At 34.0% G+C, this 25,571-nt stretch overlaps 1 protein-coding gene across 4 annotated transcripts in view; it reads right to left on the bottom strand.

Annotated features, from left to right (window-relative positions):
* LOC126887392 (zinc finger protein 235-like) overlaps window positions 1-25,571 on the bottom strand; it is a 72,027-nt gene that overhangs the window by 32,223 nt on the left and 14,233 nt on the right. For 2 of the 4 annotated variants that reach the window (XM_050654893.1, XM_050654892.1), the window contains one exon: window positions 14,102-17,369. The exons of 1 other annotated variant lie outside the window; for it this stretch is intronic. In XM_050654893.1, coding sequence (XP_050510850.1) covers window positions 15,652-17,369 — 1,718 coding nt within the window. In that variant the 3' untranslated portion in view covers window positions 14,102-15,651. Of the gene's footprint in view, window positions 1-14,101; window positions 17,370-20,381; window positions 24,911-25,571 lie in introns of those variants that run through there. One more of the 4 variants, XM_050654894.1, reaches the window with a different exon arrangement.

Genomic DNA, 25,571 nt, shown 5'->3' with positions numbered 1-25,571 from the left:
ATCATGCATTAGCATAGCACACCATTCTTTAGTTTCTTATAAGAACTAGCCATATTATGTATTTTTCACTTCCTCTATGTACATATAGATACAATTTAACAGAATGTTTAAAAGCTGCGTCTTCAAGCGACAGTAACGCAGACCGCGGCAAAAATATTATTGTTTCTAAAAGAGCAAATACTACTAGATGGTCTAACAGAGAGGATATTAGGGAGGACAAACAGAACAAGTCGTATTCTTCAAGATCCCAATATTGTCCCTAATTCAGTGGCAGCACTTAAATAAATTATACAGTCAAAACGTGACAATTTCGAAAGATATGAGAACATCAGTGAAGTTTAGAAGTCAAAATTTTATCACTATTACAGATCACTTCATTACCTCTTTAAGTAAGAGGCTTTCTGCATATGAATCCATTCATTCCAATTTTGGATTTTTACTTATCACCTTACTATTATTTTTAATATTTTACTGTAACAGTCTTAGCTCTTGTACTTTTTATTATTTAAAATTATATTTATAAAAGTAGATCAATATTTTTTTAATGGTAGGAGGTAGGGCCCCCACACCAATTCTGCCCAGGGGCCCCCACTACCTTAAATCCGGCTCTGAAACAGATATGAATGGACCACCACAAAGGGAGGCTTACATCCTACGATGGATGGAATAGCTTTGATGACGATGATTATACAGTACGTAAATTGTTCGGCTGGACATGGGAAGTATACATTGAGACAATTATGCCAACTGCGCTATGTCGATGACAAAATGGTTGTTACCATTAACCATTAACCTCAAAATTGAAAATTCATTCCGGCTGACACAAATAAACGTCAAAACATGACAATGTAGTCTGAGGGCAGGGGAAAACTGTGTATGTTTAATTTTGAAATTAGTTTAGAAATATTTTAAAAATTAAAGTAAAATTATTAACTCATGAACTGTAATCTTTGTTTTTGATTTATTTATGGACAGCGTTGCTTCCAAACTCACTCATTATACTCCTTCTACAGTCTACAGCTCTATTGCACCAAAGCTTGTACTCAAACAGAAGCTTCAACTAACATAGGTTAGCGCAGTTGCCACAATGATCAATCTCCATGTATATTCCCTATGTCCAGCTGTACGATTTACGTACTGTATGACCGAAGTAATGAAACTTTCTCATTTTTATGACGTTGATCAATTCTCGCTCTTTGTGCATAGTCTCCAGCACACGTTTGTTGGATATGTGTGCTGTCCGTGGGATTCTGAGCATGCGACGGTAACACCACAACTCGAACTCTTCTAATTTGTAGAGAGTCTTCACTTTTGTTGTCCAAGTTTCACATACATAGAACAAGACGGACCAGACGTAGCACTTCAATACTCTTAGACGTGTGGTCAATGAAAGACTTCTACTGCACAATACAGAACGCCAGCTAATAAAGGTTTTTCGTGCAAGTTCTATTCTGATCGAAATTTCGTCATCACTTTCAACCCTGCAGTCAATCCAGCTACCCAGATATCTAAAGTGTTCCACCCTTTCCAGGATTTTGTTATCTAATTTTAGTACTGAGTCTTCGATATTAATTTTTCCAACCACCATCCATTTTGTTTTCTTTCCGTTGATTGTTAAGCCCTTTGCAATGCATTCGTTGTTTACAACGTTCAACAGGGTTTGCCATCCACCGCCTGTCATTTCGGAATTGCGGATTAGAATTAAAAAAAAATTTCGTGAAAAAAGTGGGCAGTGGAGGATCTAGAATTTGTCTTGGGAGGGGAATAACAATACCACAATGTATGCGATGTCAAAGGTACGGACATACAAAAAACTTCTGTCAAAGAGAATACAGATGCGTCAAATGTACAGAATCTCACCAAACATCTGAATGTCCTAGAAATATAAAAGACAACACAGTCAAATGCGTAAACTGCCTAGAAAACCACCCAGCAAACAATAGAGAATGCATAATACACAAATAATTACAACAAAAGTTATACCCCAGACTGCGGCAGAAAAACACAGTGACCACAAATAATAGTGCACGCGCAGTAACCGCAGATAATACATATGCACAAGTTGTTACAATGCAAAACGTAACAAATAACCCTAACGAAGCAACCAATATCCAACAATCACAATCAAATGATCTCACGGAACTAAAGAATATGATCATCATCATCATCAATGGTGCTACAGCCCTATGAAAGAGCCTCGACCTTCCCAAGTCTATTACGCCAGTCAGTCCTATCCATTGCCAACCGTTGCCAGTTTGCTGCGCCTATTTTTCTCCCATCCTCATCTATACCATCTTTCCATCTAAGTTTTGGCCTACCCCTATTTCTACTTCCCACAAGTTGTGACATAAGGATTCTTCTAGGAGGGTTGTTATGCTGTGATCTTGCTAGATATCCTGCATATCTTAGTCGTCCTATTCTTATAAGAGATACTACGTCTTTTCCACCAAATATATGTTTATATCTGTGATGGCAATAACATCGATGTATTTCTAGTCGCAAAAACACATTTTACCAATAAAAACTATCTCAAAATACCTAAATATAACATCTACCACACAAACCATCCAGATAATACAGCTCATGGAGGAACAGCAGTTATAATTCGTAGCAGTATAAAGCATTATGAACTAGAAAGTTATCAAAAAGAATACCTACAAGCAACCAGTGTAGCAATAGAAAGTAGCACAGGTACTCTGGTTCTATCAGCAGCCTATTGCCCACCTAAACACAACAACAAAAAAGAACAATATACTAACTACATAAGAACACTCGAAAACAAATTTATAAGTGGAGGTGATTACAATGCCAAGAATACACATTGGGGATATCGACTTACAAACATTAAGGGCAGATAATTAATGACCACAATCACAGGTAACAATTTAAGCATCAAAGCAACAGGAGAGCCCACCTACTGGCCGTCCGATCCTGCGAAAATACCAGACGCTACCGACTTCTTCATCGTAAAAGGTATTAACCCAAACTACCTAAAAATTGAAAGTAGCTATGATCTTTCATCAGATCATTCTCCTATAATATTGACGTTACATGCAAAAGTAATAAGAAAATACCAAGAACCACAATTATGCAACCTAAAGACCAACTGGGAGCTATTCCGACAAAAACTTGATAACATTGAACTAAACGTTCCACTCAAGACACCACAGAACATTGATGAAACCGTCGCAAATTTAACAAAAGGAATTCAAACAGCAGCCTGGCACGCAACTCCCAATGTTGCCGATAATAAATCCAAAGGTGATAATCCAATTATTGTAAAAGAAAAAATCATAGAGAAACGAAGACTTCGTAAAAAGTGGCAAAACCATAGAACTGAAATCAATAAAAGGAATTATAACAGAGCAGCATCTGCATTAAAAAGACTACTACACACAATAAGGAATCCGAACGTACAAGAGTACCTCGAAAAACTAACACCTACGGAAGCAACAGATTATTCTCTATGGCGTGCTATACGGAAAATGAAAAGACCAATACAACAAATACTTCCGCTTAGAGACTCTGCGGGAACATGGGCCAGAAGTAATAATGAAAAGGCAAATGCATTTGCTGAACACCTAAGCAACGTCTTTAAACCTTACAACATGGACCAAAACGACGAAGATAATAATGAAATTTTAAATTTTCTTGATATACCTTTTTAAATGGATCTTCCAATCAAAAAATTTAAACCTAAAGAAATCCGAATGGTAATCATGAATGAAATCAATCCAAAAAAGGCTCCTGGTTATGACCTCGTCACTGGAAAAATCCTGCAAAACGTAACTAAGAAAACAATCATGTCAATAACACATATATTTAATGCAATACTTACGTATGCACATTTTCCCAATCAGTGGAAAGTAGCAGAGATCATAATGTTACAAAAACCAGGAAAAGAACCCAAAGAACTGATTTCATATAGACCCATTAGTCTCTTACCTATAATATCTAAGCTATTTGAAAAAATGTTTCTACGTCGATTAGAACCAATAATAGAAGAAACAAGACTAATTCCAAAACACCAATTTGGTTTTCGTAGCAAAGATGGAACAATAGAACAAGCGCATCGTATAGTCAAACAAATCAGCAATGATTTAGATTTAGAAAACAAGAGGTACTGCAGTGCAGCTTTTCTAGATATCAGCCAAGCATTCGACAAAGTGTGGCATACAGGACTCCTCCATAAGCTGAAGAAAAATCTTCCGTATCAATATTATTTAATTATAAAATCGTATCTGCCACATCGCTTTTCATTAGTAAAACAACAAGATGCTCGCTCAGAACTATTTAAAATAAAATCCGGTGTCCCACAAGGTAGTGTACTCGGTCCCTTACTATATGTTATTTACTGCTGACTTACCTACAACTAGATAGACAACAGTCGCAACATTCGCAGATGACACAGGTATTATCGCATCTCACACAGACCCCCCAAGAGCTTCGCATAACTTACAAGCCCACTTAAATAAAATAGAAAAATGGTTAAAAAAAAATGGAAACTAAAAGAAAATGAAACAAAATCGACCCACATGACATTTACCATGCGAGAGAGAGCTGTCCACCAGTATACATAAACAACAAACAATTAGTACAAGTAGATACAACCAAATACCTGGGCATACATCTAGATAAAAGACTAACATGGAGAAAGCACATCTTCACCAAAAGAATGTCCATTGTTTGACATTACGGAGCCATGACATTTTCTTCCTGCCCACTCCTCTTCTTCCTTCGATCTTTCCTTCAATTAAGGTTTGCAGAAACTGATATCTTTCATTTCTAATTATGTGTCCCAGGTATGCCGTTTTTCTCTGTTTAATTGTGCACATCAGTTGTCGTTCTGTACCAATTCTTCTCAGGATTTCTTCATTTGTTATTCTTGCGGTCCAGGGAACTTTAAGGATTCGTCGATAGATCCACATCTCAAATACCTCTAGCTTATTCATTGTGTTTATTTTTAAAGTCCATCCTTAATTGTCCATTACTTTAGTCTCTTATGGTACCTAACTTTAAATTTAAGCCTTTGGGTGAAGTCATTTTAAATTGTGAATAAAAAAATTTGATAGCTCGAGTTAAATTTGTTTTGATTTTGGAGCAGAGCCATTATTGGGTCTTTCTGACTGTTTGTTTTAATCTTATTTCACGGATTCATACTTTGGTGTCTAGTCTACCAAATACAAAAGATGAAATTTTTTCTACGTATTCCAATGTATTTTCTGGTTTGGTTACAATTCCAGGTTACACAAACATAAAACTTTCTTCAGATGCTATTCCAGTTGTGCAGTACAGTAGAAAAGTACCACTTTCTTTGCATAACAAGTTAAAAGAAACGTTAGGGGAACTTGAACAAAAGCAAATTGTAGAGAAAGTTGACTATCCTACCCAATGGGTTAATAATTTGATGATTGTTGAAAAAAAAACAACCTTCCAATAAATTGCGTTTGTGTATAGATCCTAAACCATTGAATAAATATATTTGTAGGGAACATTTTTCAATTCCCACAGCTAATGACATTTTGAGCAAATTCGCAGGTAAGACTATATTTAGTGTGCTGGATATGAAGGATGGGTTCTGGCAGTATATTTTAGACAAGGAGAGCTCCGACTTATGTACTTTCAACACTCCATTTGGGAGATATAAATTTAATCGAATGCCTTTCGGAATCAGCTGTGCTCCTGAAATTTTTCAAAGGAAAAATATGGAAATTTTTGGTGTCGTTGAAAACGTTGAAGTTTATTTTGATGATTTGATAATTTCAGGTAAATCAGAGTTAGAACATGATATTGCACTTAAAAAAGTTTGAAATTGCAATGGAAAGCTGCATCAAGTTCAATTTTGATAAGCTTCAATATAAATTAAGTCAGGTTAGTTTTATGGGACATATTGTGTCTAGTGATGGCATAAAACCGGACAAAAAGAATATTGATGCTGTGTTTTGTATAGAATCTCCTAAAAGCAAATCAGAAGTTTTGAGAATTCTTGGAATGGTGAAATTTTTTTCAAAATATATTCCTAATTTGTCAAGTATCACCTCGAACATGAGAGATCTGACAAGAAAATATGTGTTTTATTGGTGTGATAAGCATGAGTTCGAGTTAAATCATTTAAAATATCTGATTTCAAATTCCCCTACTCTGAAGATCTTTGATCCGTCAAAAGAGATAATTATTCAATCAGATGCTTCTTCAGAAGGACTTGGTTGTGTATTGTTACAGGAAGGTCATCCAATTTCTTTTGCGTCCTGCACATTAACTCAAACAGAAAAAAGGTATGCACAAATTGAAAAAGAGTTGCTGTCTATTGTGTTTGCGTTTGAAAGGTTCCATTATTTTGTGTATGGATTCAAGGTAGTAGTACAAACAGATCATAAGCCATTATTGCCAATTTTTAAAAAGTACTTTAACAAGGTAAGCGCTAGATTACAGCGCATGCTGTTAAAATTGTTAAAATATGAAATAGAAACCACTTATTTACCAGGCAAAGATATGGTAATAGCGGATAATCTTTCAAGATATTTTGATAAAAGTAATGTCAAAGATGACCAAGAAATGGAGTGTGTAGTTCATGCAGGGTTGGGCTGTTTTAAAACAAGCTTTTTAAAACAACGTTTTAAAACATGTTTAAAAACACTGGAAAAAAACAGTTGTGTTTTAAAACATTGTTTTTTTTTCGTTATTGTTTATTTAAACAACATTGTTATAAGACATTTGTGTTTGCTAATTTGCAAAATTACAAACATAGATTATAGAGTAAGTAGGTGCAATAACAATATTAATGCGAAGTAAAAAGTAAAACTGAAAAAAAGTAACTGACTAAACTTTATTTATGTTCAGGTAGCAAGCATACTAGTACTGGTAGACAGTGCTGAGTGCTGTAGTAACATTAACTAAACCAATATTCCTAATAAAGCTGAAAGAAAAAGAAAATTAAGAAATTAAGTAAATAATTATTGAATTACAACATCATCTATTACACAGTCCTACATCCTGCAACTGATATGTGATACAAAAAATAAAAATAACAATTAATGTTCCTTAAAAAAATAAAAACTATAAATAATGAGCTTTTACGGTTAATAATGTAACCTTAAACATTTTTATTTAAATGTTGAAATATTGTTACTAGCTTAGCAGCTTTGTCACTTCCTAACCTATTCCTCAATTTCGAGTGAACTAGACCATATGAAGAAAATAGCCTCTCCACTCCAGCACTGGATGCAACTGCTGAAAATAATTGAGTTGTCAACTGCAACAACTCCGATGAAATAAACTGTTTTTGAGATAGCCACCATGTTAAAGAACTTAAATTGTCTACTGTATTTTTTGCAAACAAATATTGTTTATTAAATGGCGGTGCTAAGGCACGAAATGACAGTATTTCGGGCATCACATTTGGGTGAAAATCCGAAATAAATAACAATGCTCTATCAACTTCCACCTCGGTGAGTTTCTGACCTAAGTACTGAGGGTCTAATAAATAAGCTAAATAATGCGCATCTGTTATAGCCATTTGAAAACGTGCTTCTGCTTTATGAAGTTCCAACACGTTGCTACAACCGTTAGGTTGAGCTTCACTTTCACTTTGGAAATAACCCAGTAAGTCCTTCCAAATATCTGTTGCATCTGCTATGGTGCAGGTATTTCTCTGGCATTTATCCAAATCTCAAAATTGATATTCACTTTAATCAAATTAAAATTTATCCAAATTGGATCTCTCCGCCTTCCTTGACTTGACATATTTATAAACTTAATATAATTTACACTGTATACACTGCAACTATCCACTAGAAATTAAAATAGAACCGAAGATACCAATACGAAATTATATTATAATAGGGCTTTTCATTCGCAGTCATTTGTTTCGAGCTTCTGTCATATGTCGTATAATCCGTGTATATTAATATTACACACAGATTATACAACATGACAGTAGCTCGAAATAAATGACAATCGATGAAAAGCCCTATAAAGCAGAACTTAAAGACTTAAAGCTTCTGACCTATCCTGAAAAACTGAATAGCGAATGTGATTTACATAATATCACTTGGTATAAGGAAACGAAACAGTTAAACACTCGTTGCATGTGCGCGCAGGTCGCGTCTTCGCGGGAATCCCATAGGTGTGGCAGTTGAGGTTTATGGGAATCCAGTGAAATACGTAATTATTTTAAAACGTTTTTTTTTTAAACAGTGTTTTTTTGTTTTAAAACAGTGGTTTTTTTTAGATGAAAAAAAACTGTTTTAAAACAAAAAACATTGTTTTTAAACAAAAAAAACATGTATTTTGTTTTTTTTTTTCTTTAAAACCAATTTTTGTCCAACCCTGAGTTCAAGCCGTGTCAAATAACATTCCTGTCTCCAGAAAAAAAAAGTAATTTTTGAAAGAGAAATCAATAAAGATGAAGTTATGTCTCAGATTAAAATTTTTTATAATAGTTCTTGGCCTTTAAATAATAATCATTTAAATAAAGAATTAAAATTTTATTACACATTGAGAGAAAAAATCTACTTATCAAATAATCTGTTATTTTTAGACTTTAAAGTAATTTGAGATGTGAGATGTTGAAGTTACTACATAATACACATTTTGGTGTTAATAAATGTAAAATGAGAGCAAGTACTTCTGTACTGGCCTTATTTATCTCAAGATATTGAAAATGTAGTACATAGGTAATTGTGAAAAATGTCAAACTTTCCAAAGATCGAATCAAAAAGAGCCTTTAGTGTGTCATGAGGTTCCATCTAGACCTTGGCAATTTATTTATTCTGACTTTTTCGAATTTGAAAATCATAATTACTTGCTTCTTGTAGATTCATACTCAAAATGGGTAGAAGTTAAACAAACTATAACAAAGAATTCAAATGATGTAATACAATTTTGCTTGGAAAAAATTCACGAAGTTTGGGATACCAGAAAAAATGTATGCAGATAATGTCCCCGCAATAATTTAAAAAATTTGCTGATGAGTGGAATTTTGAACTTGTATTTAGTAGTCCTCACCACCATCAGTCAAACCCTTTGGCTGAAAAGTATGTAGGTATAACTAAGCAAATGTTACTTAAAGCTAGTTCGGTAAAGGATCTTCAGTTGTTGTTAATGGAGTATCGGAATACACCATTAACAAATATAGGGTTTTCTCCTTCCCAGTTATTTCTAAACAGGATAATAAAAAGTTAAATTCCGACAAGTGAAAAAAATCTTGAACCAAGTATTGTAGATCCATCCATGATACTATAAATAACATTATAAATAACTTTATTTATAGTATCATGGATCCAACTGCAGTTACAGATATAATTAAAAATAATCAAAATAGTCAAAAATTTTATTATGATAAACATGCTAGGGAACTACCAGTAGTTAAAAAAGATGAAAATATATTGATTCAAAAAAATAAAAAATGGGTTAGAGGTAAAGTGATAAAGAATTATAATGATAAGTCATATATGGTAAAAGATACTAATGGAACTATTTACAGACGAAATGGGAGATATTTAAATAAAACAAACTTGCCATTTTATGATCATAATGAAGTGGACGATTATAATTTTGCTCATAATTTTGAAACTACTGATCCAATTGACTTAATGACGCTGGCAGGGGCACGGTTCTTAGACATTACTACGGTTGCCTAAATCGACTAACCAATGAACATTAAGGGTGAGATTACGTCACGAGAGTTTACTGTCATTTGAATCGTAGTATGATCTTTTTCGAATACTGAGAAAACCAAGTATTTTAGAAAAATTTAAACGCAGGATGCAAGATTACATTATTACCGAGGGCGGAAAGCCCCTTAGAATAAACAAGCAGATTCTATTGAATGAAATATTTGAAATTAAATATCACACTTCTCTTTTATTTTCAGCCCTGTAACTTATTAAAATAAACATTATAGAAGTTTTCAGGGACTTTCAGCCCTCGGTAATAATGTAGTCTTTTATTCTGAGTTTAAATTTTTCAAAAATATTTATTAGTTTTCTCAGGATCCGAAAAAAATGAATACAATTAAAACACATTGAGAATTTTGACATGGGTCAAAGTTTTGCATTAACTCAATGTAAAATTCTGAACTGTTGAATTCCAGCTTCCCTAATAATTATTTTACATCAAAAGACATTAGAAACTATTTGAAGTGGATTGAAATCTGTATTGGAAAAAACTGTTAAAATTGGTCTACGTAATTAAACATATTCCAAAATTTTGTAAAAATGTAATACATTTTAGTTTTCAGCCCAAACTTAGGCCACACACAATGCAATAATGTTCACATTTTTGAACTGTCAATATTTTTATTTTATCATCTATTGTTTAAAAACAATACAGTTGATAAGATACCCTCAGTTGTGGAGAAAGGATTAATAATAAAGATTTTTTTATTCAGTCAATGGTGTGAGCACTGTCAGTTAAATAGTAATGTGTGGCCTTACTTTTACACGCATACCTATTGTGGCAAATGTATCATATTTTTCAAAATTTTGGGAATGCATTTAAATCGTAGAACAATTTTAACTTTTGATTTTAATACAGATTTTAATTCTCTACAAGTATTCTCTCATGACTTTTGATGTAGAATAATTAGGGAAGCAGGAATTCAACAATTCAGAATTTTACATTGAGTTTCCTATGGCCCTTTTTACGATTCACCACCCGGTATAAGATAAAATATGTACTATTTGCCTTATTATTTCATAATAACACAAATAATACACATATATACACAATAACACACATTCAATGATCGAAAATAATTTAAAAATATGGGAATGTAAACTCTTGTGACGTAAAGTCAAAAATATAAGTCTCCCCACCACCGTCGGACAAGACAACCGTAATAAAGTCTAATAACCGTGGGCAGGGGGCCCCAATAATGACATTAGCTTGGATCACGGTTATTAGACTTTATTACGGTTGTCTTGACTTTACGTCACAAGAGTTTACATTCCCATATTTTTAAATGATTTTCGATCATTGAATGTGTGTTATTGTGTATATATGTGTATTATTTGTGTTATTATGAAATAATTAGACAAATAGTACACATTTTATCTTATACCGGGTGGTGAATCGTAAAAAGGGTCATAGGAAACTCAATGTAAAATTCTGAATTGTTGAATTCCTGCTTCCCTAATTATTTTACACCAAAGAGAATTAAAATCTGTATTAAAATCAAAAGTTAAAATTGTTCTACGATTTAAATGCATTCCAAAATTTTGAAAAATATGATACATTTGCCACAATAGGTATGCGTGTAAAAGTAAGGCCACACGTTACTATTTAACTGACAGTGCTCACACCATTGACTGAATAAAAAAATCTTTATTATTAATCCTTTCTCCGCAACTGAGGGTATCTTATCAACTGTATTGTTTTTAAACAATAGATGATAAAATAAAAATATTGACAGTTCAAAAATGTGAACATTATTGCATTGTGTGTGGCCTAAGTTTGGGCTGAAAACTAAAATGTATTACATTTTTACAAAATTTTGGAATATGTTTAATTACGTAGACCAGTTTTAACAGTTTTTTCCAATACAGATTTCAATCCTCTACAAATAGTTTCTAATGTCTTTTGATGTACAATAATTATTAGGGAAGCTGGAATTCAACAGTTCAGAATTTTACATTAAGTTAATTTTGACGCATGTCAAAATTCTCAATGTGTTTTAATTGTATTCATTTTTTTCGAATCCTGAGAAAACTAATAAATATTTTTGAAAAATTTAAACTCAGAATGAAAGACTACATTATTACCGAGGGCTGAAAGTCCCTGAAAACTTCTATAATGTTTATTTTAAGTTACAGGGCTGAAAATAATAGAGAAGTGTGATATTTAATTTCAAATATTTCATTCAATAGAATCTGCTTGTTTATTCTAAGGGGCTTTCCGCCCTCGGTAATAATGTAATCTTGCATGCTGCGTTTAAATTTTTCTAAAATACTTGATTTTCTCAGGATTCGAAAAAAATCATATTACGATTCAAATGACAGTAAACTCTCGTGACGTAATCTCACCCTTAATGTTCATTGGTTAGTCGATTTAGGCAACCGTAGTAATGTCTAAGAACCGTGAGCTTGGATCAAATTAATGATTCTGTGTTGCTCGATAATGACAATTCTTTAAACCTTGAAACTTCTAGCAATAGTGATACTATAGATCAGAGGTTCTCAATCTGTGGTACATGTAGGTACCACTGGTGGTACATATCATTATTGGCGGTGGTACACAAAACACAGAAAATATTAAAATAGTAGTACTTAGTAAGTATTGATAATACAATTTAAAAATATAGGTGGTACCAAAAATAATAAAAATAACTGTAAGGGGTACATCACTCAAAAAGGTTGAGAACCGCTGCTATAGATCATATTTCGGAAAATTTAAATTCTCCTTATGTTGGGGATGAAGTTAGTAATGATGATATACCTAGTATCGCTAGAGGCACAGGTAAGAGAGATCGTAAGTTGTCTTTATATCTAAAAGACTATGAGCTTAATGCTGATGAGATATAGGTATAACTGAGAGAACTTTCTTTAATTTTAAGTGTCCTTTATTTTTATTTAAGCATTTCTACATATGTCATAATTAAGTTAAGTTTAGGTTTTTAAATAGGTATTAATTCTTAAATACACTGTAAAAAATAATAAGAACGTGTATTGTATATCTTATTTAGGTAGAGACTGCCTATAACTTGATGTAACTAACTTCACAGGGTGTCAAGGCAGCATTGACAGGAGGCAGTTGCAAGCAAGGGGGTAACCTAGAATCTACCCACATTGTAATCTAACTTGTAACCAATTGATTTATTATTAAATACCTTAGCTAAACCGAAGTCTAGTTATTTTACTATAATATAACCATAAACGGAACCATATAGTTAAACTATGTGAAAGGTCGTTTGAACTATTTTAAAATACAAAAGAGTTTAAATTTGTACTTCTAAGTTATTATGAGCTTTTGAAGCGTGAAATTTTGGAAATCTCATTTTTATACAAAACTGAACGTTATTATTTAATAAAAAAAATCTGCAATTTCCCTATTGACTATTCTGGGAAAACTGCGTCAAACAAATTAGCTTTTGTGCTTATTTATTAAATGGCCAAATAAAATTTATTAAAACAAAGTCCAGAAAAAAGATATTTGCAAAAATATATCATGTACATGTACTGTTCTTTCACTCAATTACAAAAAAACATAATTCTGAAACTACATTTATTGGTTTTGTTTAGAAATATTTATTAACAATGCATGGGATGCAAGATTGTTAACATTTGACTGTCAATCACTAAATGAATCCTGGGCCTAGATTCCGTGCACGGTAGATATCTACATGTCGCTTTCTAACGATATTTGAATACGAAAATATATGAATTTTTAGCTTTAATTGAATTATTTTCTAGTTTTGCTCTAGTTTATCAATTAGAGTATAACCTAGCAAAACTAGAAAATAATTCAATTTAAGCTAAAAATTCAAATATTTTGATATTCAAATATCGATAGAAGGCGACATGTAAATATCTACAGTGCACGGAATCTAGGCCCTGATTACGAGTGGCGCGCGACGACGTACTAAATACCATCGAGTGAATGAATAGTAAAAGCAGCGAAAGAACAGTATTAAGCGTTGCACGTATACGATTCTTTCACTCATCTACCAAATTGCCCTGTTAGCCCAGTCGGGATACCATTTGACCTTGCATTAGAAGCTGCCCCAAATTTTATTTTTCTAATCTTTAGGGGGGGTCAATAGTAGTATAAATTTAAAATCTCGACTGAATGTGACCGTTGCATTAGCCGCCATCTTGATTTTAAACGAGAACCGTTTTTGCTCAATATCTCCGCCATTTTCAACTTTTCGACAAAAAATATAGAAACTGATTGTTGAAAATGTGATTTTACATAATTTCGTTCATTATAATTTTTTTCGTGCGGTCCACATTTTCCGAGTTATGGGGAAAAAACAGTGACAGTTAAAGCATAATTATTGATTTATTGAATTATCTCATTTATTATTACTTTTACAACAAATTTTAACCTATACAAAAATGAAGAGGATTAAATTTTCTACAATTTGGATCTCTTTCATTTTTTTGATAAAATTAATATTTAAGGTAGTACGTATGCGGAAAAGGCGCGAGCGTAAGACCCGATTGATTTTAAAGCAATTGTTTTTGTTCAATATCTTCCCCATTTTCAACTTTTCGACAAAAAGTGTAAGGACTGAAATTGTTGCAATTACAATGTACTACAATGTTTCGAGAGAACCAGTGGCGGGTCTAAGAGGGGGGATGGGAAAATTCCCCCCAACGGGGTCCAAAATTAAAAAAAAATTGTTGAAATATTAAAATATGTTAGCTGACATGAAACTTAATTATCGACAGACAAATTCAACCAATAAAACCAGCTAGTTAATAAAATTAAGTGAACTTAATGCATATAAGTTATTATTTATGTCTTTTATGTACTTAGTTTGGTTGGTGTGTCATTGGAAGTTTCAAAAATTGTATAAAATATAATTCTCTTTATTTTTGTTTATGTACAATTATGTCGTAAAGTTAATAATAAATGAGACAATTCAATAATTATGCTTCCCCTCCGCTTCCACTATTTTCCTCCTTAACTCGGAGAATATTGATCGCATAAAAAAATTGTGGAAAAGAAATTGTAGGAAATTGCGTTTCCAACAATTTTAGTTCCTACCGTTTTTGTCGAAAAGTTGAAAATGGCGGAGATATTCAGCAACAACGGTTCTCCTTTAAAATCAATATGGCGGCTAATGCAACCGCGGAATTCAGTCGAGATTTTAAATTTACACTACTATTGATCTCCCCTAAAGGATAGAATTTGGGGCAGCTCGGAAAAAAGATTCAATTCAGTAATTATGCTCCCCCACCACTTTTTACTATTTTCCCACTTAACTCGGAAAATATCAACCGCATGAAAAACATTGTTAAAAAGAAATTGTAGGAAATCATATTTGGAACAATTTAAGTTGAAAATGGCGTAGATATTGAACAAAAACAATTGCTACAAAATCAATCAGGTCTTACGCTCGCGCCATTATCGCATACATACTACCTTAAATATTAACTTTAGCAAAAAAATTAAAGAAACTAAAATTGTGTAGAATTCAATTCTCTCTATTTTTGTATAGGAACATTTTTGTGGTAAAACTAACAATAAACGAGATAATTCAATAATTATGCTCTATTTATATATAACTGTCACTATTTTCCGCTATAACTCGGAAAATATCGATGGCACGAAAAAACTGTAAAACTAGAAATGATAGAAAATTACATTTTCAACAATTTTGGTTGTTATACTTTTTGTCGGAAAGTTGAAAATGGCGGAGATATTGAGCAAAAACGGTTCTCGTTTAAAATCAAGATGGCGGCTAACGCAATGGCGGAATTCAGTCGAGATTTTAAATTTACACTACTATTGACCCCCCTAAAGATTAAAAAAATAAAATTTGGGGCAGCTCCTAATGCAAGGTTAGGCCTGTTATTCGTCTAACCCGAATGGACTATGTCGATATTGAATCGCAGAGAGTTGTGTTTATACTGTTCTTTTGCCCAGTGATGCATTAACCTATTAAACGTATTTTGGCTATCTAGTTCAAAATGTCGTTTTTGGCGTTTATATTGTTCTTTCACTCACCGATTCAATTTCACACTTGTAAGGCTTTTCCCCAGTGTGCACTCTCAAATGTGTTCTTAAAGTACTTGCTTCACTAAACTGCTTAAAACAGATTTCGCACTTGTAAGGCTTTTCTCCAGTATGCACTCTCAAATGTCTTTTCAAATCCCCTGAGTTGGTAAACCTCTTCAAACAAATTTCACACTTGTGAGGTTTTTCCCCAGTGTGAACTCTCAAATGTCCTTTTAAAGTTCCTGCTTCACTAAATTGTTTAGAACAAATTTCACACTTGTGAGGTTTTTCTCCAGTGTGCAATCTCAAATGTTTTTTCAAATTATCTGTTCTAGTAAACTGCTTAAAACAAATTTCACATTTATAAGGATTTTCTCCAGTGTGTAATATTAAATGATTATTTAAATTAACCTTCTGAGAAAACTGCTTCAAACAAATTTCACACTTGTAAGGCTTTTCTCCAGTGTGCAATCTTAAATGTGGTTTTAAATTACTTTTATAACTAAACTGCTTAAAACAAATTTCACACTTGTGAGGTTTTTCTCCCGTGTGCGCTCTCAAATGGCCATTCAAATGATCTACTCGACTATGTTCATCCAAAGAAATTTTATGAGTAAACTGTTTAAAACAAACTTCACACTTGTAAGGCTTTTCTCCAGTGTGCAATCTTAAATGTTGTTTTAAATTACTTTTATAACTAAACTGCTTAAAACAAATTTCACACTTGTGAGGTTTTTCTCCCGTGTGCACTCTCAAATGGCCATTCAAATGATCTACTCGACTAAACTGCTTAAAACAAATTTCACACTTATGAGGTTTTTCTCCAGTGTGACTCATCAAATGTGATTTTAAATGATGTGCTCGACTAAAATGCTGAAAACAAATTTCACACTTGTGAGGTTTTTCTCCAGTGTGCAATCTCAAGTGTTTTTTCAAATTATCTGTTCTAGTAAACTGCTTACAACAAATTTCACATTTATAAGGATTTTCTCCAGTGTGTAATATTAAATGACTATTTAAATGAACCTTCTGAGAAAACTGCTTCAAACAAATTTCACACTTGTAAGGCTTTTCTCCAGTGTGACCTTTCGTATGTTCATCCAAAGAAATTTTATGAGTAAACTGTTTAAAACAAACTTCACACTTGTAAGGCTTTTCTCCAGTGTGCAATCTTAAATGTGTTTTTAAATTACTTTTATAACTAAACCGCTTAAAACAAATTTCACACTTGTGAGGTTTTTCTCCAGTGTGCGCTCTCAAATGGCCATTCAAATATTCTACTCGACTAAGCTGCTTAAAACAAATTTCACACTTATGAGGTTTTTCTCCAGTGTGACTCATCAAATGTGATTTTAAATGATGTGCTCGACTAAAATGCTGAAAACAAATTTCACACTTGTGAGGTTTTTCTCCAGTGTGCACTCTCAAATGCACTTTCAAATTACTTGTGTTAGTAAACTGCTTAAAACAAATTTCACACTTGTGAGGTCTTTCTCCAGTATGCACTTTCAAATGTGTTTTCAAACTACCTGCTACACTAAACTGCTTAAAACAAATTTCACACTTGTAAGGTTTTTTTCCAGTCACAACTCTAACATTTTTATTTAATGTTTTTCCTTCCGCATGTTGATTAATATAATTTTCTTCATGTGATGAATGTTCAGTTAGTGTCTCCATCATCTCTATTTTGTTCTCTTGGAGACAACCTAAAAATCAAACTGACTATAATACACTAAGCAGCAAAATTAACGCACCACGTTAAAAATGGGACATGTTAGATGTCTCTAATTTCCTAAACCTGTTGTCCAAGTTGAGTGATTTTCTTAACACATTGGCTGCCACCATAAGAGTGTTAGGTACGTTCACCAGGTGCCAAAGTGAAAAATGCTTACAAAACAATATTTATTCATACAAATGGTTAATAATACAATGTAAGTTTACATTCTTACAAATTTTTTTGAAAAAAATAGCAAGATCACGGGTGATCCTAATGGCACTGCACTAACATATTACACACGTATGTGCCACTAGTATCACCGGTGATCGTGAACAACTTAATGCTTTTTAGTGAAACATGTCGCACCATGTGAAACATGTCGCACATTCTGTCAGACCATGGAGTTTAGGGTGTCTACATAGTAAAATTTACGTGAACCTTATCCTCCATGCTATGGCATGCTGGACGAGCCATACAGTCTGTAGTCAACACCCCGAAGTATGAGCGGGAACACAAAGCGTACCAATACTCATACGCTTATGAAACGCACCTGGCGGATCATAAGGGCCTTCACATTTTACTCTTCTTCAACTTGTCTTGAGTGAAATGTCTTTAATCTTTTCTATCAGCCTCTCTTGGCTAACTCTTGTTTTTTTCCGACCCCGAATGGCGATTAGGTTTCCGAAGGCAGACGGGTCACTATATTTCTTTCTACTACAGATTCTTCCCATATACACCTTTTTCCCTCCCCATCTTACCCAACAAAATATGGAGAAAACCAGATGCAAAAAATCCGTAAGTTAAGGTGGAAGCTATCGTGCTAAAAACTGAATGGTCGCACGTCACGCGGCCGCTAACGATGCTCTTGGGACACCGGGCGAAATCCCATTGAAAATTAGCCTTGTTCCTGTACGCGGGGCTCTACAGGAATCGACAACGATCCCCAGCTACTCGTGGGAATAAATATGAATACTCACCAACATGCAAGGCAAGCACGGTGTTTAAATGCCACAAACCCGACCAGTGTAAACCAACCCTATTCAAAGTGCGTCAAAAATATAAACCTCAACATCGCCACATATAATGCTCGGTCGCTCTCTACCGAAGAAAGGTTCGAAGAAATGGAGGAAGAACTTTCAAAAGTGAATTGGGATATTGTGGGTATCAGCGAAGTTAGAAAAAAAGGAGAGAATCTTATCTCACTCCCATCAGGCCATCTGTGGTACTACAAAGGAGAAGAGGAATCGACAGTCGGAGGAGTCGGCTTCTTTGTTCACAAAAGAATTGCGAACAGAATTGTGTCAATAAACCAAATATCAACAAGGGTGGTCTACTTAAACATCAAAATGAGCACCAGATATATCCTAAAGTTCATTCAAGTATACGCACCTACTACAGGCCATTCAGATGAAGAAGTCCAAATATTCTACGACCAAATATCCTGTGCAATCAAGGAAAATCCTGGCCACTTCTTAATAATAGGCGGTGATTTCAACGCCAAAATAGGTACCAAGGAAGACCCCTCTGAAATAATATTGGGAAATTTTGGAAGCGAAGGCAGAAATGATAGAGGCAAACAACTGTTAACTTTTCTTTTGGAAAACAATCTCTATCAAATGAACAGCTTCTTTAAAAAGAAAAAACACAGAAGATGGACCTGGGAAAGTCCAGATGGAAAAACAAGGAACGAAATCGACTATTTCTTAACAAATAAAAAAGAATTATTTAAAGACGTAAATGTGTTAAACCAGTTCAGCACAAGCAGTGATCACAGGTTAGTAAGAGCTAAAATAACGATATCGATCGAAAAGGAAAGACTCAAAATGATAAATAAGAAACACACAAAGAAATGGGTAAAACCAACTAATATTCAGGAGTTCGAAAAATATATTAATGATACATTGAAAGATACAACAACAACAGACATTAATATACTGAACAAGCAAATAATCACCACAATACAACAGGCTCAAACTAAATACTGTCCAACAAACCAAAAAGATGAAAAACTAAGTCAACCTACTAAAACCCTTATAGAACTAAGACGACAGATGAAAGGAGATACAAGTTCCAGCAAAGAAGCGCTAAATCAAATAAATAAGACTATCACAAAGTCAATAAGAAAAGACATAAGAAACTACAATGTAGAAAAAACAAAACAAGCAATAGAGCAAAATAAGAACATGAAAGTTTTGAAGAACGTAAGCGTACAAAAAGGAAAGATAGAAATCAACAAACTAAGAAACAGAACTGGAAAAGAAACTACAAACAGAGATGAAATATTAACAATAGTCGAAGAGTTCTACACAGAGTTATACAAATCAAGAAAAAAAGATGACAATGCGCAACCTCCAATTACAGTAAAATCTGGGGTATTAAATCAAGGATCGGATTTAATGCCCGATATAACAAAATCAGAAATCAAAGAGGCTCTCAAGAAAATGAAAAATAATCGAACCCCAGGTGAAGATGGAATAGTATCAGAAGCACTAAAAATTGGAGGAAATATACTACTTGAAAAAATTAAACAACTTTTCAATATCTGCCTTCACAACGCCAATATTCCAACAGACTGGAACAACGCTACTATGATTCTATTACACAAAGCAGGAGACACAAGCCAATTTAGAGAATTACAGACCGATTAGCCTCCTCAGCCATTTATATAAGTTATTTACGCGAATAATAGTTAAGAGAATGGATAGAAAGTTAGAGACTTATCAACCAAGAGAACAGGCAGGATTCCGAAAAAATTACGGAACAAATGACCATCTACAAAGTATAAAAACCCTGATAGAGAAAGTAGTGGAATACAATAAACCCCTAGTTCTACTTTTTATCGATTTTCATAAAGCCTTTGACACAGTTGAACTTAGCAAAATATTACAGGCGCTTAAAGAATGCAGGCTAGATTATAGGTATACAAAATTATTACACAAAATATACTTACAGGCAACAACCACTGTCAAATTACATACTAACAGTAATCGCATAAAAATAGAACGGGGGATTAGACAAGGAGACCCAATGTCACCTAAACTTTTTAATACGGTCTTAGAACATGCTTTCAAGAGTTTGGATTGGATGACAAAGGGAATAAAAATAGATGGAGAATACCTAAACAACTTACGTTTCGCCGATGATATAGTCATAGTAGCTGAGGATCTAGGTATGGCAAGAGAGATGGTACAAGAACTCGTTGTAGCTACAGAAAATGTAGGTTTAAATATAAACATCTCGAAAACAAAAATAATGACAAATTTGGTACCCAACCAGAACATCAGTATTGGTGGGAAGGAAATAGAACTCGTAGATAGATATAAATACCTGGGACATGAAATTACGATTGGCAGGGATAACCAGACTCATGAGCTGAAGAGAAGAATCGGTCTTGGGTGGGCAGCATTTGGAAAACTGAGAGAAATTTTTAAAAGTGAGTTACCCACATGTCTAAAGAGAAAGGTATTCGATCAGTGCGTCCTCCCAGTCTTGACGTACGGATCAGAAACACTTACCTTAACTAAAGCCTCGGCTACCAAACTAAGAGTCACGCAGAGAAGAATGGAGCGGTCAATGTTAGGAATAACTCTGCGAGACAAAATCAGAAACGAAGAAATCAGGAGAAGAACAAAGGTGACTGACGTCATCGAGAGGATAGCCAGGTTGAAGTGGAGATGGGCAGGACACGTAGCCAGAATGACAGATGGGCGATGGACGAAGAGGTTATTGGAATGGAGGCCAAGAGAAGACAAGAGAAGCGTCGGTCGACCGCCTACAAGATGGACTGACGACTTAAGAAAGGTAAATAAAAACTGGATGAGGGCGGCGCAGGATAGATGGGGTTGGAAACGAGGGGAGGAGGCCTATGTTCAGCAGTGGACTTTTGAGGCTGGATGATGATGATGAATGATGTCGCACAGTAAAATTTTTCACAAACATTACAAAATGAAGAAACAAGTTTGGGTTTCTTTTGAGCTTCTTTGCTGCCTTTTGTTGCAACTGTTTCAGTGTAACATTGGTTACAACGTTTTCCCTTCTTCCTATTGTTTGTAGTTTTGGCGTCAACTGTAACAAGCATATGCTTTACAGTAGTAATAGGCTCAGGCATCGGACTGTAATTGACTAAACTTAGGATTAGCATTTCCCGAAATGAGATAACTTGTTGTTTTGGTGTGTTGAAGGAATTATATATTATCAAACTATTGATGACAGCCGTATTCAATAAAACTTCAATTGCAGCTTTATGGTACCAGCGAACACTTTTTCTCAGAGGTGAGAAATAGCTTGCGAGTTGATCTGAGACATCAACACCATCTTTTCCTTTGTTGTAGTCTATAATTGCTTCAGGTTTAATTATAGCTACACCATCTTTCTTATGTTTACCTGTCTCTTTCATGTCGAGTCCATGTCTGGTCGTCAAGAAGAGGACATCACGTTTATCGTGCCATTTGCCTATTACAATGCCATCACGATGTTCCTTTCCAATTATCTCTCCTTTTTTTAATTTTGCGGAAAGTATATCTTCTGGAATATATTTTCTATTTTTACGTAGTGTCCCTAATAAGTGACTATTAGCATCTAATAATTGTTTTGCTAAAGGCACAGACGTATAGTAATTATCTGTTATTAAAACTCTTCCTTTGTGTAGATAGTCGTTTGCTAAATCTAGTACAATTTTTCCCGATAAATCCTGCCCTTTATTAGCCATTTTTCCGGTATACATAATCATTTTTAGAGTATAACCTGCAGGATTACATAATTTAAACAGTTTCAAGCCATAGCGGTGACGCTTTGAAGGTATATATTGTTTGAAAAGTAGTCTTCCTCGAAAGGGAATCATACTTTCATCAACAACTAGTATTGAGCCAGGATTACATTGTTGGGCAAAACGTAATTGTGTCATTTCAAATAATTTTCTAATTTTTTGGCAACGATCGTTTGGTAAAGCAGCCGCGTTATCAGCAAAATGCAAGAATCTCAAAAGAAGCTGAAATCTGTTTCTAGTCATTACAGAAGAAATAAAAGTAAAATTATACAATGGTGACTTACTCCAATAATCAGCAATTTTGGGAAGCTTGACAACTCCCATATACATAACACAACCCAAAAATTTTAAAATTTCTTCTTTATTGGTAGGTTTCCATGCATGAATTCTGGATGATCTGCTATAACGTTGTGCATTTTTTACTTGCGCAGCATTTCTGTTAGTCTCCTCTACAATAAGTTGTAAAATTTCATCATCGATCAGTTTCCTGTATACATGAAAAGGAGTTAGTTCGGTTCTATTTTGAGGATACCTATCATCATAGACATATGATTCATTACCAGGAAACTGTATATCGAGACGTAAATGAGTACAGTCAACTTCGTACCATTCATCGTCATTATTTTGCTGGTCGTTAGATTTTACCGATTGTCGTGCATTTTCATCTAATAAGCTTGAATCACTGTTAGATTCATCTTCTATATCAGGTTCTTCTTCGTCACTCGGGTTGTACTCTGAACCGGATAACACACATTCATCAGAATCCTCCTCTAACAATTTGAGCAACTCCGCCTCTGTCAACTTTTTATTTTTATTTGGCAGACGCTGCATTTTACTTGTACTTGGTAAATTATCCATGATCTAAAAGACAAATTCCAATTAAAAAAAGTAACTTTACTATCACCATTTTTCATTAATTAAATGTAAGCAAAAACATTTGAGGTTATGTAAAATAAATACTGTAATATTTTGTTTATCCTTACAAATATTCAAGCAACAAGATTTTAAAACGAATAAACTACATATACTTACTTCATATAATTTCAAATTCACCAAAAAAACTGCTAATTCCGTAGAAAAACTTGATAATGAATGCCACTTATCGTTTCTACAACGCCTTATTATCAACTGTCGTTACAAGCTATTTACGACATTATCGCGCCTAACAAAATAACGTAAGCTAGTATGGGTTCCTAGTGTGCCACAGTAAAACTAGTTGAGCGTCCTCACAGTGCCGACCGTTATAATAATTCTGAAAGTTAAATACGCACAAGTAACACCGGTGATCCTAATGGCACAATTGTAATCTGTTAGTTAGGATCGCCGGTGATCCTTGTGGCAGCCAATGTGTTAATCACAAGATCACAATGTAAAGTCCTATCTAAAACTTGTTACAATGAATTTGTGTCCAGCTCGAAAAATGCTATTGTCAATGAGAGTAATGTGAAAAAATTCTGGTCCTATGTCAACTCACAACGAAAATCTAATGATTTACCATCTAAAATGTTTTACAATGAGGTGAGTTGCCAACTGGGGCCTGATCTTCCAAATATATTTGCAGATTATTTTAACACTAGAAAGCCGGAGGGGCCTATTTGGCCCCTGTTGCGATTTGAAGTTATTGTAGTTTTTTTATTTGAGGTAATAATAATTTCATATTTTATGACTTTTAATATTTTGATACAAAGACTTATTTAACACAAAAAAATATTGTTTACTAAATTTATTAAATGGTTTTTCTAACAAATCTACCATAGAAGTCTAAAGGGGCCAAATTGGCCATGTGTAAGTTATTATGGTTTTCTGGGAAATTCGACGAGCCTTTCTTTCAAATTCCTGTCGAATGGGTAAAATTATATTTATGTGTGTTTATTGTAAATGGTTACCCTTATACTGGTACTTATCATGTACGTAATAAAGATGAAATTGTTGGTGAACACAAAGATACAATTGTGGGTGTAGAGGACCAAATGACGCATCTTTATACTACAAAAGTAACTTCAAGACGATGGCCTATGTACGTGTTTTATAATACTCTTGACTTGGAAGCAATAAATGCATGGATTATTTATAAAGAAATAACTAGAAGTAGACTCAGTCTTTGTAAGTTTATTCTTCGGCTGTGTGAAGAATTATGGGCCCCATTCCTTGCCTCCCGAAATCTGGAACTACGCCTAGCAACACCAGGTCTACCAACAACTATCACTGTTACTATCCATAAACGACAAAAATATCAGTTGAAAATATTTTGAAGAAAATCATACTTCCAATCATTGCCGCGGCTGTAACAAGGCAATGTGTGGCAAATATCAAAAACTGCAAACTGTATGGTGTTCCGAATGTTTTTGATAGGCAGCGAATGTGTTAAACAATGAAAGTAACAAATAAAATCAGATTCTATCGTCTAGAGTAGATTTAATTTCTTTAAACTGAGTTTTAATTGATTAAAGAACGTGGGGTCAAAATGATCCCTTCCTGCTTTCTAGGTAGGTAAGCTAAGCCCGACGTTCTAGTGTTAAAACTGTTTACTCGACAAAGTATTGCCAGGCAGTTGAATCTTTATACTTAAATGATATCAGCATAAATGATCTTCATATCAGTATTTCAACAATCTAAGAAGAGATTTGTAATCTAAAAACCAACAAGAGCCAGGGCCAGATGGACAGTGGCGGCCGATCAGGGTCGGCAGTGCCGACCCACACATTATGGACACATTGTAGATTTTCTAAATATTTAATTTAATCCAGAGTTGATGATATTTGTTTCTGTAAAATAAAAAAAATCTGTGAGATAATACAGACTAAATTTAATTCATTGTTTTTAAAAGAATTCGATCAATCCGATACGTTACGTGATCCCTACGCGTAAGAAACTTTTCAAATTAATAATCCCAGCCATGCATCCGATTGCGATTGTATGAATTCTTTTTTATAAGATCAGCTTCGCTTCGACGGCAAGCCGTCCCTAGATCTACGATTTGAAGCGCTGCGCTGTGGAATATTAGACAACCAATTATACATTTCACCATAATTTCACCCGTATTTGAATGGCAGGGTCCGGCACATAAACAATCTGCCGATCGGTGATAGGTAGACACAGCAGCAGGCAAGCCACGTAAATCTAAAGTGCGCTCGGGATGAAATTAATTATGAAATAAAGTAGCTTTTGGAATTTTAAATCTCGGTTAGTTTTCACTGTAGCAGATTTTCGTAAACAGCTTTTGGAAGTTTTTAATTTTATTTTATTAAAAAAGGCGACAGTTTTGCAAGTGATGATATTATCTCGATTCGTGAAACAATCGGTTTGAAAACTTTACTAAATGATTATTCTTTTAATATTTTTTTACATATTTTTAAGAAAGTGTTTACCCAAACTGATGTGATATTCAATGTTGTTGAAAATCAGTCAACTGACATTATTTATTCC

This window comes from Diabrotica virgifera, chromosome 6 (assembly GCF_917563875.1).
Source record: "Diabrotica virgifera virgifera chromosome 6, PGI_DIABVI_V3a".
Taxonomy (NCBI): Eukaryota; Metazoa; Arthropoda; class Insecta; order Coleoptera; family Chrysomelidae; genus Diabrotica; species Diabrotica virgifera.
This window is presented reverse-complemented; position numbering and strand designations above follow the sequence as displayed.